The sequence below is a fragment of the Papaver somniferum genome, unplaced genomic scaffold (assembly GCF_003573695.1).
Source record: "Papaver somniferum cultivar HN1 unplaced genomic scaffold, ASM357369v1 unplaced-scaffold_150, whole genome shotgun sequence".
Taxonomy (NCBI): Eukaryota; Viridiplantae; Streptophyta; class Magnoliopsida; order Ranunculales; family Papaveraceae; genus Papaver; species Papaver somniferum.
In genome coordinates this window covers 3,530,504-3,547,026 of record NW_020624377.1, presented here as the reverse complement: position 1 = coordinate 3,547,026, position 16,523 = coordinate 3,530,504, and the positions used below count along the sequence as shown (strand labels likewise).

At 37.4% G+C, this 16,523-nt stretch overlaps 3 protein-coding genes across 3 annotated transcripts; 2 read left to right on the top strand and 1 right to left on the bottom strand.

Moving 5' to 3' along the window:
- Window positions 1-4,457: 4,457 nt before the first annotated feature.
- On the bottom strand, window positions 4,458-8,433 carry LOC113336143. Its single transcript, XM_026582134.1, has 3 exons — window positions 8,021-8,433; window positions 5,228-5,793; window positions 4,458-5,060 (listed from the first exon to the last, which is right to left on the bottom strand). Exons 2-3 carry the CDS (start codon window positions 5,589-5,591, stop codon window positions 4,639-4,641), a joined length of 786 nt encoding a protein of 261 aa, XP_026437919.1. The 5' UTR covers window positions 5,592-5,793; window positions 8,021-8,433; the 3' UTR covers window positions 4,458-4,638.
- Window positions 8,434-10,719: 2,286 nt separating this feature from the next.
- On the top strand, window positions 10,720-11,208 carry LOC113336038. The gene has a single exon (XM_026582034.1). The coding sequence runs from the start codon at window positions 10,720-10,722 to the stop codon at window positions 11,206-11,208; it is 489 nt and encodes a 162-aa protein (XP_026437819.1).
- A 2,055-nt stretch (window positions 11,209-13,263) lies between these two features.
- LOC113336196 (5'-adenylylsulfate reductase-like 4) lies at window positions 13,264-16,510 on the top strand. The gene is made up of 4 exons (XM_026582182.1): window positions 13,264-13,630; window positions 14,709-14,896; window positions 14,990-15,114; window positions 15,686-16,510. Exons 1-4 carry the CDS (start codon window positions 13,439-13,441, stop codon window positions 16,144-16,146), a joined length of 966 nt encoding a protein of 321 aa, XP_026437967.1. The 5' UTR covers window positions 13,264-13,438; the 3' UTR covers window positions 16,147-16,510.
- Window positions 16,511-16,523: the final 13 nt, after the last annotated feature.

The following is a 16,523-nucleotide window of genomic DNA, read 5'->3' as shown; positions in this document are numbered from 1 at the left end:
GCGGATATATCCTGCACAGGTTTGAGTGGATATTTCCTGTACGACCCCTTCCGACAAAAGATAAAAATTCATCTTCTTGTAATCTTTGAACATGTGAAGTTTAATTCTGATATATTTCGTCTCAAGGTCATCCGAACGAGAAACTCAGGTCTAACTCTAGTAATATTTGAAGCTGTGATATTCAATTCTGATATATTTTGTCTCAAATTCATCCGAACGAGAAACTCAGGTCCAACTCTAGTAATCTTTGAACCTGTGATGTTTAATTCTGATATATTTCGTTTCAAATTCATCCGAACGAGAAACTCAGGTCTAACTCTAGTAATCTTTGAAGCTGCGATGTTCAATCCTGATATATTTCGTCTCAAATTCATCCTAACGAGAAACTCAGGCCTCGTTTTGCATATGATTATGTGTTTGACCAACTTGACTACATATTTGACCAACTTGACCACAAATTTGACCAACTTTACCTCGATCCGGACGCCTTGGACTTAGATATTTTGAGAGAAAAAGCAAATCTCTCCTTAATTATTATGCTCTTTTATCTTGTCCGAAATTTTTGGCTCTCAAATTTCGTTTCCCTCTCACTTTCCCAATCTAATAACTGTTTTTGATATCCATTCCCTCACAAATTTGAAACCCCATCTGATTTCCCTCTCAAATTTCATTTCCCTCCTCTGACTCAATAATTGCAGCTCTCCTCCTGTTTTATTAAAAGAGAGATACGAAGAAGTCGGACCTTTTTCCCATCTTTCAATGTATCTCATTTAATCTCAAGGAGTTTTCTTTGTGCCTTTTAGATACGAATCTCAACCCTCTTGTTGTTGTTGTTGTTGTTGTTGTTGTTGTTTACTGCTTAACATCCATACTGGTTACTGCTTAGCATCCATTTGTAACGTCTTTCAATAGATTTCTGCTTCACATTTAAGGTTTACTGATTTTTAGTGGTTTGCATTATCTTTCAATAGTTTTATCTAATCTGTATTCTTTTTATGCTGATGTTTACTGCTTTATATTCTTTTTTCCTTGGATGTTGTAATCTCTTTCAGTAGATTACAACCCAAATAAGGTTTATTCAACTGTAATCTCGTTCATCAGATTGCTGCTCTAGATTTGTGGTTGTTTGGTTGTATTCTATTTCCCTCTTGTTCTGTATGCGGTTTGTTGTCACGTTTCATATATGGACAATATTGATCCTGTAAATCTGTTTAAGCGTTTGAATAAATTCATTAACTTTGTCAAAATGAGTTTATTCCAGCCGTTGGAGAGCCTTGCAGGATTAGTATACCCCTACATTTATATGAGTTGTATCCTTCATGTAGGATTCTAGCCATTCCCATGAACACGATGCTGCTGCAGGTTTACAACAACAAAAGAATAAGATATGCATTTTTATGCCAGAATAAACAACTCACCACAAAGAGTTCTCGTAGAGAAAACATATTAATATATATCTTAATTTTCCGTGAACTTTGTGTAGGTGCGTTGTTTATTTTGGCACAAATCAAGCTCACCTTATTGAGATCCATACTGCAAACCTGACAAGTAACCTCTTTAAATCAAGTTGGTGAGTAAAGTCTTAACACATTAGAGTTTCTTGCATTACTCATCATTATTATGGTCTCTTTTCATTGATGAAAATTGGTTGATTCTTACTACCCTGCACTTTGTTTTGCCAGGATCCATTGATGCGACTTAAAGCTGTGTAAGTGTGGAAAAAATTCATAGTTAACAAGGGAAAACTCTAGAACTAGGACATATCTTGTAATGTATTTTTTCCACCACTTACATAGCCTTGCAGTACCAGTGTACACCAAGATAAGAGATGTGGTAGTTTTGAGGTACCTAGAGATGTGCTCGCCTAGCCGTTATATGAGACACTGTTGATGTGAAGGTGCATGTTTCCTTTTCTATCTCAGGTTTGTTTACTTACCTATTTTGATCTCTTAAAATATATGTTTTATATGACTCCTTCCAACAGGTGCAACTTACCACCATAGATTTTTCAGAATGGATACGTATTAGTCGTTAGGTTTGCTGTAAATGAAGGAGATCGATGCAACTAGCCTAATTGACCACTGGGCCAATATTGGGTACCTGCAATCCAACTTCTTCGGATAACAGTACGGATGCAGGTCTGGTAATATGTGGACAATAAAGATCCAAGATTGTAAAGACAAGACCACTTTCAGGAGCTCTGGGTCTCAATGCAAGCATACAGATAAGTGATCTTATATCGGAAGTAAACTGTTGTCTCAAATTCCACCTGCACTCCACCGGAGACCAAAAATAGATCATCCATAAGAGCAACACCTTCAAGCACGGGAATAGTTCCAAATCGGGGGTGGGTCACATTTATAATCCATCCATTACCACAACCCCCATCTATCTCCAATCCTGTTGCAAGCATACATATGTGTGATCTTGTCTCGGAGGACAACACTATCGTCTGAAAACCCATCTGCCTTCCACCAGCGACCAAAAAACGATCACCCACAAGTGCAACACCTTCAAGCGCAGTAAGAGTTCCAAATCGGGGGTTGGTTGCAGTTATAATCCATCCATTACCAGAACCCCCATCTGTCTCACTTGGTTTGGGAGTTTCCTATGGGGATTTACCTTTATCACCATCATCACCACCAACACAAATTTCATTTCCACTAACACCACCAGAACTGCTACTCCCAACTTCGTAACTGCTATTCATAAATAGAGAATGAGATTGAAATTGAGGTGCGGAGAGTTGAGATTGAAATTGAGATTGGTTCTCCAAGGCTGGTGAATTTGATATTGAAATTGAGGATGGTGGAATCCCGTTGAAACCTTCCTCAACAATATATCTTTCATTTACCATGGCTGTTTTGAGATGAGAATGAAATTGAGTCTCTGAGTTAATATTCTTGTTTCACTCTAAGATTGCAGAGGCGAGATGAAAAAAACATCTAGTTTCCCTTCCTTTTAAAGAAAACTCTATGGTTGAAGAGATGTCTAACTAACACCCTTTTCTATTATGGTCTTTCCGTATCACCGTGGATAACAGCTGCACGCTAAGAATATTTGTAAACAAGGGTTGTTCAGATGGTTTGGTACCAACAACCTATTTCGATGTAGCCATTTTTATTCACCTAAACAACCTTGTTTATAAGCACAGGTTTTCGCGTGTGCCATTCACATGCGTGACAGATGCTTTGTCTACTTATAAATTTCATAAATTTGACCTTCAGTTTATACTTGTTGTACATCATGCCTGTCTTTTCTTACCCGCAGTTTGCATGTTACTTTGCTTATAAGATAGTGCTGTAAATGGTTGCAGTTGCATTTGAAGCTGAATGAAAGTCGTGGTCCTTGAAGACGTCAATGTAAATGGTTAATCTGTTTTGCACCATCATGCTGCAAGCCTGCAATTTTCTCTCTAGGGTCCTTTGTTTTCTTTTAGTATAGTTTCTTACTCATATGTAAGAAATAATTTAACTTTTGCTTTTGAATTTGCTCATTATATTCAAACCTAACAGTGTACCATTCTTGTTAAAGAAACCCACCGAAAAAAATTCAACTTCACATGGGAGCCTGGGTTTTTTTCATTTCTTGTTATTGTGTACTTGTGTTCAAGAAATTGGTTTTTGATCTCTAATGCTAGCATTTTTTATTTCCAATCAAAAACTGCTTACCCGCAGATTATGATTTTCATACAGTTCAGTTAGCATTTAACCAATCCGGTTTTTTATTTCCAATGCCAACTTCAAATAACATGTGATTGTCAGTTGTGAATCTTAGGCTGGCCATATATCTGGATGGGCCTGAAAGTGATATCAAGGATATGGGTGCCTGCACTTTAAATGGATATTGTAGTGATCTCTATTTATAGATGGATGATGGTTGTTGATTTTCAAATGTTTGTTTCTGATGAATTAGATTATTGAGTTAGGATCAATAAATAATTGTTTCTGGTACGATTTTTTGTGTGGATATTTCCTGCACAGGTTTTAGGGACCATAATAAGTTGTAGATATTTCCTGCACAACATATTATTCTTGTTGCGGATAATAGTTGCACACTAGAAGAACACCGTGGATATTGTAGTGATCTCTCTTTATAGATGGTTCATGGTTGTTGATTTTCAAATGTTTGTTTCTGATGAATTAGATTATTGAGTTAGGATCAATAGATAATTGTTTCGAAGAGAGATTTGGTAAGATTTTTTTTGTGGATATTTCCTGCACAGGTTTTAGGGACCATAATAAGTTGTAGATATTTCCTGCATAACATATTATTCTTGTTGCGGATAATAACTGCACACTAGAAGAACATCGTGGATAATAGCTGCACACAAATGGAACCTATTATTATGTCAGTTTACAAATGACTTATCTTGTTGATAAGCCTTGGGAAAGCAAGACGACCTTTAGTTTGCTTGTTCTTCTAATATAACGATATAGATAAATTTTCCAAGACGCTGAATTTTAAAACATAGTTAACATTGATAAAGTTCATTGCCTTATAAGGCTTAACAACATAACCAGAAGAGTTTTACTTTGCAAGGGTACTTGAAGGTTAAAGCGCATGACAATGTTTTGGTTCAAAATAAAAATGTACATTCTAAACAAGAGAGTCGGAAATCATCCAGAAAGTTCTGATCTATGCTTTGGCTGGGGCTGGGGCTGGCGCTGTTGCAGTTGGATGATTGACCACCGCGCCAACATTGGGTACCTGCAATCCAACTTCTCCAGATAACACTACGGCTGCAAGCCTGCAATCCAACCCTCCCATAAGCTCTGTTCGAATGAAATCCACTAAATGGGTTATAGGGAGATCTCTAGCCTTCAAAAGTAGGTTATTCCAACTCTCACAGATGTTTGTTGTCATGAGAGTATAACGGGCTCTCTTGGCTTTCACCCTAGCCCAATGCCTTGGATAAAGTTCCTGCACATAGGAAAAAACTGCCTTATCCTTTTTGACTTGTAACATAGCCCTCTGATAACCATCTATAGTGTACGCTTGTGCATCTCTCATAAATGCCTTAGCAGCGGCGAAATTGTGGTACCTCCTGATGATATTCTCTGCATTGTGAAAAATGACAATTGAATATGCCCTCAATATTATATGTAAACTACATCGGCAAAGATAACTAGGAGTTGTCCCGCTCTACATAGATCAAGGGTTAAACTTTAAAAGAGATGGGTTTCTAACAAATGTAACACGACTATAAAGTGTTGTTGTTAGATACCTTTAATATGGTATGTGCAGTACACATAGCATGCTTCAGGAAACACTTCCGCAATCGCTGATTCGAAGCCTGCCGATCTGTCTGAACACACAACTAGATCCTTTCTCACCAAATACTCGTGACCAAGCGCATTGAATAACTTTTGCATGAACCATAAAAAGGAATCACCGTTCTCAAAATCAACGATGGCAAACGCAATAGGGTACATTTTTCCATTGGCATCATGCCCAATTGCCGAAAGTAGAGTTCCTCTGCGTTCCCCACTTAGATGCATACCATACACAGCAAATGCGGGTCTACACCAAGACTTGAATCCTTGTAATGATACGCCCAGCGCAAAAAAAATAATACAAAAAACCACCATTTGTATCGGGTTCAATTGTTGTTTGCGTTCCTGGGTTGTGTTCTACAAGCATGTTACTGTGACTGACCAGGTGTTGGTATGACTATTCAGGAGAACCTCTAACCGCTTCAATTCCCCGTTTACAACCAGTGAGACCCTGCTTGTCAGTGATGGCGATGCCTAGTCCTCTCTTCATGTCTTCACACAATTATTGCTTATCACCCTAGAATGAACAAACAAGAGTCACCATGTCAGTTTGTTGCCAAGACCAGAGAGTTCTATATACAAAAAGAAATTGATAAGTGTGATGTATCCTAGAGTATTCTAGGGCTGTGGTGCTAGTCAAATACGGTTGTAATGAGTGACCGACAAAGGAAAACTCTAGACAAAACTAGAGAGTCCATTGTATCCTATAAATAGGCATTTCTATCATCAGTTGTAACCTGAGCAAGAAAATTAATAACAGTGATTTTATAGTTTAAGAGAGTCTTGCTTCACCAACACTACTAGAGAGACAGGAACTCTGTATGAGCAACACTAAACCAGCTCATACATCTCCAGAAATTGTTCTATCAAAAATGAGTGTTCATCGAACACCAAAAATTCAATATAGTAACAACAAAATATTAAAAATTCAACACAGTTACACAGTATGAGAAGTACCCTAGTATATATAAACATGCTAGTTTGTTATTGATATGTACAATCATATCAGATGTTTGCTTTAATTCCTCTTTAAAATCCGAACAACCAAAATCAAACAGTGGCATAATTTCGTAACCAAAATTCGAATCTAACACTAAGAAATTGCCTATTAAACCCATGAAATCAAAATCAAAATTTATATCCAGTTTAACATTATCATCAAAGATGAAATTGAACCCAAAAAGAAAACATCAAAGATGCATAAACATATAAAACATCAAAACCCTAGCCTAATTTTCAATCTATATCCAGACGTAGAAGTCAAAATGGGAAAAAAGATTAGAAATCCAATTTCTAGGTTTTACGTCGAGATTTTAGGAAGACGAATTTTTCATACCTGAGATTACAGATCAGTGGAACTGATAAGAGGACAATATGAACATGACCAGAAAAGGAAATAATAAGAACCAGGAACAGGAAGAAGAAGAAGAAGAAGATGGGTGTGGTGTGTGTTCCGTAGAAAAACAAAAATGGAAGAAATAGAAGTGAAGAGTAAGACGAGAAATAAAAGATTTAAGTAACAACATCTAGACATCGAGGCCGATTAATGATAACTATTTCACTAATGATTGTATAATTTTTGATAATCACGTTTAGCAAACGTATAATGAGATCCAAATATCCAGTGTCGGCACTCCACAAAAGTTGATGTTGGGACTCTGATAGCATCCCTTATGCCTATCCTCTCGACATTTATACGGTGTCTGGATGTGCTATCCCAACACCCACATAAGCCACAGTTAAATAATAACCGGTAAAATTAATAAAAAAATCGGATGTTGGGTACGACCATGGAAAAACAGGTCATAAAATAAAAAGATAAAGACATAAACGTCCAAATACCAAAATACATTTAGTTTTGGTCACGTTGGCCAACACCACCTAGTTTTCACCCTATTATTGAAATCACACACAGTTTCTGCCAAACACCCAATTCATTCATCGTCTGTATTATTATATCTATCGATGTGTTCAACAAAATGAAACCACAATGTATTGGATGTCTGCACTTCTACCATAATTAGGAAGAGGATCGAGTATTATTCTTTCAACTACCGTGAAACCTTCTTGTTTCTGCTAGAAACGGGCCTAAAACTTAAAACTGAGGGTCTGTCAAAAAGTAAGATGGGGTTCTGTCAAGTGTCAGTTTACATCTTCAAAAGGTTTTGCGAATTGGTCCCTTATGCAATCAGCATTTCGATAACAAAACACAAGAAAACATGAGTTTCTGTCCCTGAATTTCTCTCTTCTCTTTTGTTTGCCATCTGCAAACATCTACCAATCACACTTCTCCAATCCTTCGCTTAAACTAAGATACGACAAACAAAACCGACACATCTGGTCCCTTCTCATTTTATACTCGGTAACAAAATACAATGATCAGCTGAGGCAAAAACCATTGATAGTTAAGCTTCCGTTTTATGGTTGCCAGATGTAGATTCCTACAACCACTATCAAAAAGCCAATTAACTAGTATTTGATATTACCAAACTCATGAATATGATCATCAAGACAATCGGTCTTTAAATTTTCAGATAAATGCCCACTCTGTGTCAGGCATACTGCCCCAATCCTAGGATAAAAAAAATCCTTTCAATGTAAAACAACACAGCGACAGAAGCTATATTTTCCAATTCCTAGGCGAAAAATTCAACATATTTATTACCTACATCCTTGTCTATAAATTTGATATACTGCAAATTCAAGTCGAAATGAAAAAGGGAAAATGCCCCCAATGGCCATACCTTAAGTATCTGCGACAGAACAATGAAAATTTGCCATCTTTCCTCCTTACGCTAAGCATAAAGCTTCCAGCCAATTGAGAAAAAGTCCCCAAAATCACTAGCATCAACAATTGTCCTCGTCTTTCTTCTGCAACCCCAAACCCCTTATAACCCTTTTACGAACCATAATAAATCATCTTCATTTTCTAATCCAATTGTTCTCTTCTTCAATTCAGAATCAAACGGATCTCTCAAATTAGGCCTCTGGGGCTAATTTCATGTGAAGATTATTTTCTCAAAGATCGATTAGATGGAGATCAGATTGAGATAAGAGTCTTAGATAAATTGTTGGGATTGAATCAAGATTCAAGTGATTGTTTGGTGATGAATCTATTACAGTCGCCATTAGAGAGAAACCAGACAGGATAATTTGAGGGCGATGTTCCTGAATTTTAGACCCTCGCTTATATAGACAGAAAAAAACTTTATGGGTGTAAAATGAGTGTAAGAAACAGTGTCTAGTCTCGAGATGAGTTTACGGGCCTTGGATACTAATTTGAAAGTGCTTCTGCTTCGAGGAACATACGTCACAAGCTGTTTTTGCATAAAAAATTTCTTTTTTTACTTCTACTAGTCATATTGACTTCTAGACTTTTTGTTTCCTGAAGTTGAAAAGTAAGTTTACCACTTTAGAGCAGTTCCAATGGAATGAACAAACTCAGAGTTTTTTCATTTTGCTCACACTATGGAATGAACAAACATGAAAAATGGATGTTCAAATCATCAAAATTGTTGCTTTGAACATTGAGTCGGAACATCCAGCGCGCGTCTGTGTTAAAGACGGGCGATATTGTTATCAACGCTGGTGTCAGAAGGAAAAACGCCAGCGTATGTACTTCCAACGCGCTTTTTTACTTATAACGCTCGCGGTCGTATTAAAAACGCCAGCGTCTGACCCAATGGCACCAACCGCTCAATCTGAACGATTGCAAAAACCTTTGATCCAACGGCTACATTTTTTGAAATCTATAAATACTCCTCATTTCAATTCTAAATTCACACATTTTACACATTCTTCCCTCTCAAATCATCTACAAAAATGCCTCCCAGAGTTCGTTCTGTTAGATTCACTCAACAAGAAAATTTAGCTATTTGCAGAGGCTACATTTTTTAAACACAAGATGTTGCCGCTGATGTTTCTACCGGTAGGAATTATCACAATCGACGTTCTGGCAGAATTTTTTTGAAATGTTCGCATCTGCAACTATGAACATTAATAGGCGTAATTGTGACGGATTGGCGCATCGTTTTAGTGTAATTAGTTGTAATGTATCGGAGTTCATCGCTCAACTAATTGAGAATCTCAAAAATAAGCTCAACGGTGAATCCGAACATGAAGTGGAACCCAGAACTCTAGCGATGTGGCCAGCATCTCACCGCGGTCGTCAATTCGAATTCCATGCTTATTTCAACATTCTTAGGGTGCTCATCAAATACGATCCCTACATCTCCCTAGGAATTCCACCACCCGCCGAGAACTGACGCCTCCTATGTAATAGTTGTTTTAATCTGATGTATTTTTTTTTATTCTCATGTATGGTGTGGTTGTTCAATGCAGTATGTTTTTATTTATGAAATTAATGGTGGATCCTACACTTGGTCCAACAATCATGTTATTCCTTTGTTGTGTAGGTTGGATCGTTTTTTGTTCAGTCACGACTTCTAAGAGGCTTTCAGCCTAATGCACTTCAGGTAGTGTTGACAAGAACTATTTCGGATCATAACCCGATATTAATTATTACTGAGCCTACAGTACTGCCATCTAAACCCTATTTTAAGCTGGATAGAGTATGGACGGAGCACAAGGATTTTGTAACTAAAGTGCAGCAATGGTGGACCATAATGGAGTTCAACGGTAGTGCAAGTTCAAAATTTTTCCTCAAGTTACAAAATCTCAAGCATTTTATCAAACCATGAAGGAAGCAAGAGTTTGGGTCTGTTGCTAGAGATAAAACGGAATTGAATGGAAGGATTCACCAGTTGAACATATTTGGAGGAATCGATTGCTTTGCATCATCAACAACTTGAGGAACGAATGAATTGTAAAATGAAACTTATGATGATTGAATCAATTGAAGCAAGAAAATGGCATTTGAGGGAAAAACAAAATGATTTCCGTTGGGGAGATACTAACACAAGGTATTTCCACTGTATTGCAAGTGCAAGGAAGAAGCGTAACACAATATCTAAGCTCCAGGTTGGAAGAAGTGATTGTTTTGATCAGAACATTATAAAAGAAGAAATACGAAGCTTCTACGTTAATATTTTCACACAGCAGGATAAAGTTAATTCTTCGATAGAAGATCTTTCTTTTCCTAAGATTATTGAGATAGACAAGATATAGCTAGAGCGTGAATTTTCGGAAGAGGAGGTTTAGTATGTTATAAAGAAGTTAGGTTCTAATAGGGCACCGGGACCAGATGGGTTCAATGCAGAATTCTTCAAAAGTTGTTGGGGCATACTAGAAGAGGATTTCATGGATCTTGTTAAAGATTTTCATCGGTTTGGTTCAATAGATTGGAGATTTAATTGCTCTTTCCTTACTTTAATTCGAAAAAAAGGAGGACTCATATACGCTTAAAGACTTCCTACCGTTAAGTCTCATAGGAATTGTGTACAAGATATTATCAAAGTTACTTGCAGTAAGGTTGAAGAAGGTAATGCCGGCTCTTGTCTCAGACTTCCAAGGTGCATTTATTCATGATAAACAAATCCTTGATGGTGTACTCATTGAAAATGAATGTGTGGACAGTAGATTAAAGTCCAAGAAACCAGGAATTCTTTGCAAGATTGATATGGAGAAAGCTTTCGATAATGTTAATTGGCATTCTCTGTTTATTATTTTACAAAGACATGATTTTGGTGAGAAATGGATTTCGTGGATCAGGTGGTGTGTTACTTCTTCTCACCTGTCTATCTTAGTGAATGGTAGCTTCACGGAGAAATTCAAGCCAACTAAAGACTTGCGACAATGTGATTCTTTATCACCATACTTATTCTTACTGGTGGTGGAGATTCTCTCTAAATTGATTAATGATGCAGTTGAAAGGGGTCAGCTCTCAGGTTTCCAAGTAGCGGAAAATGGATCTATTATTTCTCACCTTCAATTCACAGATGATACGTTGGTATTCATTGATGCTAGTGTCTGAAGAAGTGAAGAGATTACTTATCATTTTGGAAGTCTTTGAAACCTTAACAGGTTTGAAGCTCAATTTTAATAAAAGTACGATGGTAAGCATGGGTGCTGACGAGGTAATTGATGTATTATCTAGGGAGCTTGGATGTAAAACAGAAAAAATTTCGTTTGCTAATTGGTTCACACTGGCTCAGTTTTTCTGTCTGGGAGCATGTATTGGTTAGAATGGAACAGAGGCCGGCGACTTGGAAGAAAAGAAAATTGAACAAAGCTGGTAGATTGGTACTTATTAAGAGTTGTCTTGCGAGCTTACCAATTTATTACTTATCCTTTTTTCATCTTACAGTAAATGTGGAAAAGAAAATGGTTAGAATCATGCCAAACTTTCTTTGGGGATCTGTAGAAGGAGGACGAAAGATGGTGTGTGTAGGATGGTTGAAGATCTGTAAACCTAAGGAGAGTGGAGGATTGGGGGTGAAAAATTAAGGAATATAAATCGTTCGATGCGTATCAAGTGGATTTGGAGATTTGCAAGAAACAAAAATTTTCTTTGGAGGAGGATAGTGAATCAAAAATTCAAAAGAAATAACGATTTGTTAATTCCAGACGTTGATTCTCAACCTCAATGCAGAAGTTTATGGAACAATATTGTGAAGATGGTTCCTATTGTTCAAAACATGGCGCAATTCAAAATTAGAAATGGTAAAGGAATACGATTCCGGAAGGATATGCGGCTTGACGGAGGGAGATTGCAAGATATTTTCCCTGAAGTGTTCAAAGTTGTTAGGGCGAAGGACGCTACTATTGCAGACATGGTTGGAACTAATGGTTGGAAATGTGATTTTAAAAGAGCTTTAAACATGAATGAGCAGATGGAATGAGACTTGATTAGGCGTGACATTCCTCACGTACCTGATTTAGTAGAGTGGGAAGATGAACTGGATATTATGGATCATTTCAGCACATGAAGATGTTATGAAATTTTAGAAGGTGACCACGGTTCTTGCAACTTCGAAAACACCTTTGGAAGGCGTATAGTCCTAACAAAGTAAGTTTCATTATCTGGGCCAGTTTTCACGACTCTCTACCAGCGAGGGATATGTTGAGCCATAGGGGCATTAGTATTGACAACGATTTGTGCGTTATGTGTAATGTTGAAAGAGAATCCTCCGACCATATGTTTATGCACTGTCCGTTTTCTTTCGAGGTTTGGGATTGCTTCAAGATCTCATGGCAATTTTATTACAGTTGTTTGATGCTTGGGCTGTTAATGTTCTAAATGGGAGGGCAAAAGAAATCCCTTATGCAATTTGCTGGGTGCTATGGAAGGAGCGGAACGCAAGGGTGTTCGGAGGTCGACAGAAATGCACAGCTGAACTTGCAAAAAACCTCGTTGTCCTTTGATCTTGTGAAGCTGACACATTCAAATTCGTTCCTTCCAACCTGATTTGGAGCAGTTGGGATGTTATTATGTGCGGACCTTGATGATCTGTAACTTGATGCAGTGGTTTCAGTTTATGCAGACGTTGACAATCTGACAGCGAGGGGAGTATAGCATCAGGTCACTCCCTACCGTTGCTTTCTTTGCTTTTGTTTACTGCATACTCAGCAGTGCATCCTTTCCGGCTTGGTAGTCTGTTCGGCATGTATTGTACTTTTTGTGTTTTATGTTGGCTAGTCCAACTGCTTTTCTTAATACATAACCTTTGCTTTCGGAAAAAAAATCTTTTACCAATAAAAAAAAACTATCAGAAATCATTAGTACGAGCCCAAACTAGTTTTTTTGTCAATCGACCTGCAAGATTGACAAAAATGTCAGCCCAAAGTTTGTCCTAAAAAGGTTTAACGTCAATCTCATAGGAAAAAGATATTCTTCACCCACTTCATAAGTTGCCAAAATTTCATCTCATCCAAACATAATAATTTGAACGGCTCACATGTAACAGTGTTAATCACTCTCCGAGAAAGTAAAGTCCACAAAACAGAAACAGTTGACGACCGTTTTTTCGCGTTGTCACGTCAGCAATTTCATTATCCGAACAATTAAAAAACAAGAGCTCCCGTATTTATCACTCTCCCTGTTATATCTTCACCATCACCACCTTCAGAGAGAGCTCCACAGGCTAAAATGCGCCAGTTTCTTCTTACACCTCATATCCAATAACCCCTCTTTCTTGGATTTCTGATTTCTTTAATAAAAATCCAATCTTTATTTATTTTTCTCTGTATTCCTTTATTTGTCAATGGCGATTATTAGGGCATCGAGATTAGGGGTTTTTATATTCCTAGTATTTGGAAGGTTGTTTGCTAGGGTTTCTTCTTCTTCACCATCATCTTTTTGTTCACCAATTTCTATTACGGATTCGATCTTAAGGAGTAGGGATTTCTGTTCAAATTTTGATTCTGCTGCTGGTGCATTTGTTGGTGTTACTGAGGTAAATTGAGATTCTTCATGGTATTTTTGTTGTTATTTGATTTGGGTTTTGGGTTTTCTTAATAAATTTCATAGAAATTTTGGAAATTTTAGTTATTGGATAAACTGGATGAACAGAAATTTATAAAATTGGGAAAATGAATTCAAAATTTAGTTATTGGATATAGGTTGGGTTGTTTTTAGACAGTGAAAAATATTGATCTTATCATAGTATTGTTGTACATAGGATAGGAGGGGGAGGCTAGTATATGATGATATGCATTTGATAGGGGATTGTTGTGTAAATGAATGGCCGGGGTGGGTGAGGGGGAGTATGTGAACCTGCCACAAAGAGTGGGCATTTGTCTGAAATATTGAAAACTGATTATCTTGATTATCAGCGTGTTGAGGGTTTGTAAAATGATTAGAGTTAGCTGGTTATTTGATGGTGGTTGAGAACAACAACATTCGGCAACTACACCACAGAAACTTAACTACAGATGGTTTACCTCAGCTGATCATGGTATTTTTTTACCGAGTATAATAATATGAGAAGGGATCAGGTGTTTTAGTTTCTTTATCATATCTTGGTTTAAGCGAATGATTGGAGACGTGTGATTGATGGTTTTTCAGATAACAAACTAAAGAGAAGAGAGAAATAAAGGGTTTGAAAATCATGTTTCCTAGTATTTTTGTTACGGAAATGCTTATTGCAAAAGAGACCAATTTGCAAAACCTTTGGAAGGTGTGAACTGACACTTAACCGAACCTCGGGATCTTATTTTTTAACAAACCCACTTTTGGGTTTCAATACTTTTTCCCGTCGGGTTTAGGTTTTCGGCCTCTAGCAGAAACGATGAAGGTTTCACGTTAGTTGAGAAAAATCTTCCATCCTAATTATGGTAGAACTACTGACATCCTATATGTCGTGTTTTCATTTGGTTAAACTCTTACAGATGATGAATGAATTTCTGTAGCTGATTATGTACTAAGAGTGCTATGTACGAATCAAGTTTACATGTTTGACATGTTGAATACTATTTCTTATTTGCTTTTGTCCCAAATAGAGATCTGATGGTTGGCATTTTCGATCTTTGCAGGGTGATGATGTTTCGTTGCAGAAGGTGCTTAATCTTGTTCACAAGAACAGTCACGACTATGTAGCTGTTCTCTTTTATGCATCTTGGTGTTCTTTCTCCAGAACTTGTAGACCGACCTTTGGTGCGATGTCTTCCTTGTATCCTTCCATCATCCACTTTGCATTTGAAGAATCTGTTGTCAAACCAAGGTTTGGAGTTTATTGAATATTCTTTTAGCTGCCCTGTATGTAGTTAAAAGTTAGTTCCTGCGAATCTGAATAACATTTATTACGTTGTTACAGCATACTCTCGAGGTATGGAGTTCATGGGTTCCCTACTCTTTTTCTTTTTAATTCCACCATGCGGGTGCGATATCATGGTTCACGTAACCTCACTTCCCTTGTTGATTTTTATTCCGATGTCACTGGTAAGCCTTGTAGAATGCTCTCTTGTAGATTTGCAATGCAATTTTTCTCTTTTATCTGTATTTGCATCCGTGAACCATATTTTTTAGTAGGAAATTCTGCTCACCTGTGAAATCTGCCAGCTACTGTCTATTTGGCAACATGGGAGTAACCAAATAAGATAATCCCAATTTGAAGTTTGAAATTTACATTGTAGTCTAGGATAACACCACATCATTTGTGAAAAAAAGGCTTGTAGCATTTTTCTCATTTTCTGGTACTCTATTTGATTTGCTCTCTGGTAGATTTGCAAAGCAATTTTTTTCTTTTAGTATTTGCATCCATGAACCATCTTTTTAGGTAGGAAGTTCTCCTCACTTGTGAAGATAGTCGTGGTTTGAAGTCTGAAATGTACATTTTAGTCTAGGATAACACCACATGTGAAAAAAGGTTTATAGACTTCCTTGGGCTCGATAGTGATTCCTTTGCCTTACCATATAACTCCTTCAAGCAGGACTGCATGTTCTTTTGTTTCATCAATTCATGGATGTTATTTTGATCGGCTACAAATCCTGAATTTTTACTCTTGTCTAGGAATGAAGCCCGTGTCGCTGGATCGAACTTCTTTGGAGAGAATTGGGAGCCAGACAAATCTTGCAAATTACGAAGACACCGAGGAAGAAAATTGCCCATTCTCATGGGCTAGGTCCCCAGGAAAGTTGCTTCAGCAAGAGACATACCTGGCACTAGCAACTGCATTTGTGATTCTTAGATTGCTTTATTTTTTCCTTCCATCACTGCTTGAATGTGCTTCTGCTGCTTGGAGGAGGCTTATACGGAACACAAGAATAGTAAGCTTGTGGGAATATCCTTCTACGTTGTTCAATCAAGCAATGCAGATTTTCAGAACTTTCAACGAACCTTGCAAGAGGAGAAGCAATTTGCAGGAGAGGGCAATACATGCCAGGACGTGGGCACATAAATCATTTGCTCCTGTTTCCATTAGTGATGCTGCAAGCTCGAGTCGCGTCTGTGCAGGAAGTGAGGTTCGATAGTACTTTCATGTGCTTTTCCTCATCTGGCAACAACACGACTGATCTGTGTTATCACATGAAAGAAGTGGCAACGAGGAGAAAGTCTTTCCCCAACAAAAAGCTTTCATGCAGACAGAAATGAAAAACCAGTAAGTTGCCCTAACTTTGAGCAGTTCACAATACCGTATCCTTTCTTCCAAGTAGTGTTGTTCATATATTAAAAAGAAGTTGTGAACTCAGATGTTGTTGATTATGCTGCTGTTCATATTGTTAAGTCAAATGTATCTCATATATTTTCAGAAATGAATTTTGCTGTTTAATTTTTACAAATGAGTTGTGAATGTCTTGAAATGTAGAGTTGACAAATTTTCTGATACAGTTCCAAGTCACCGTGTTAG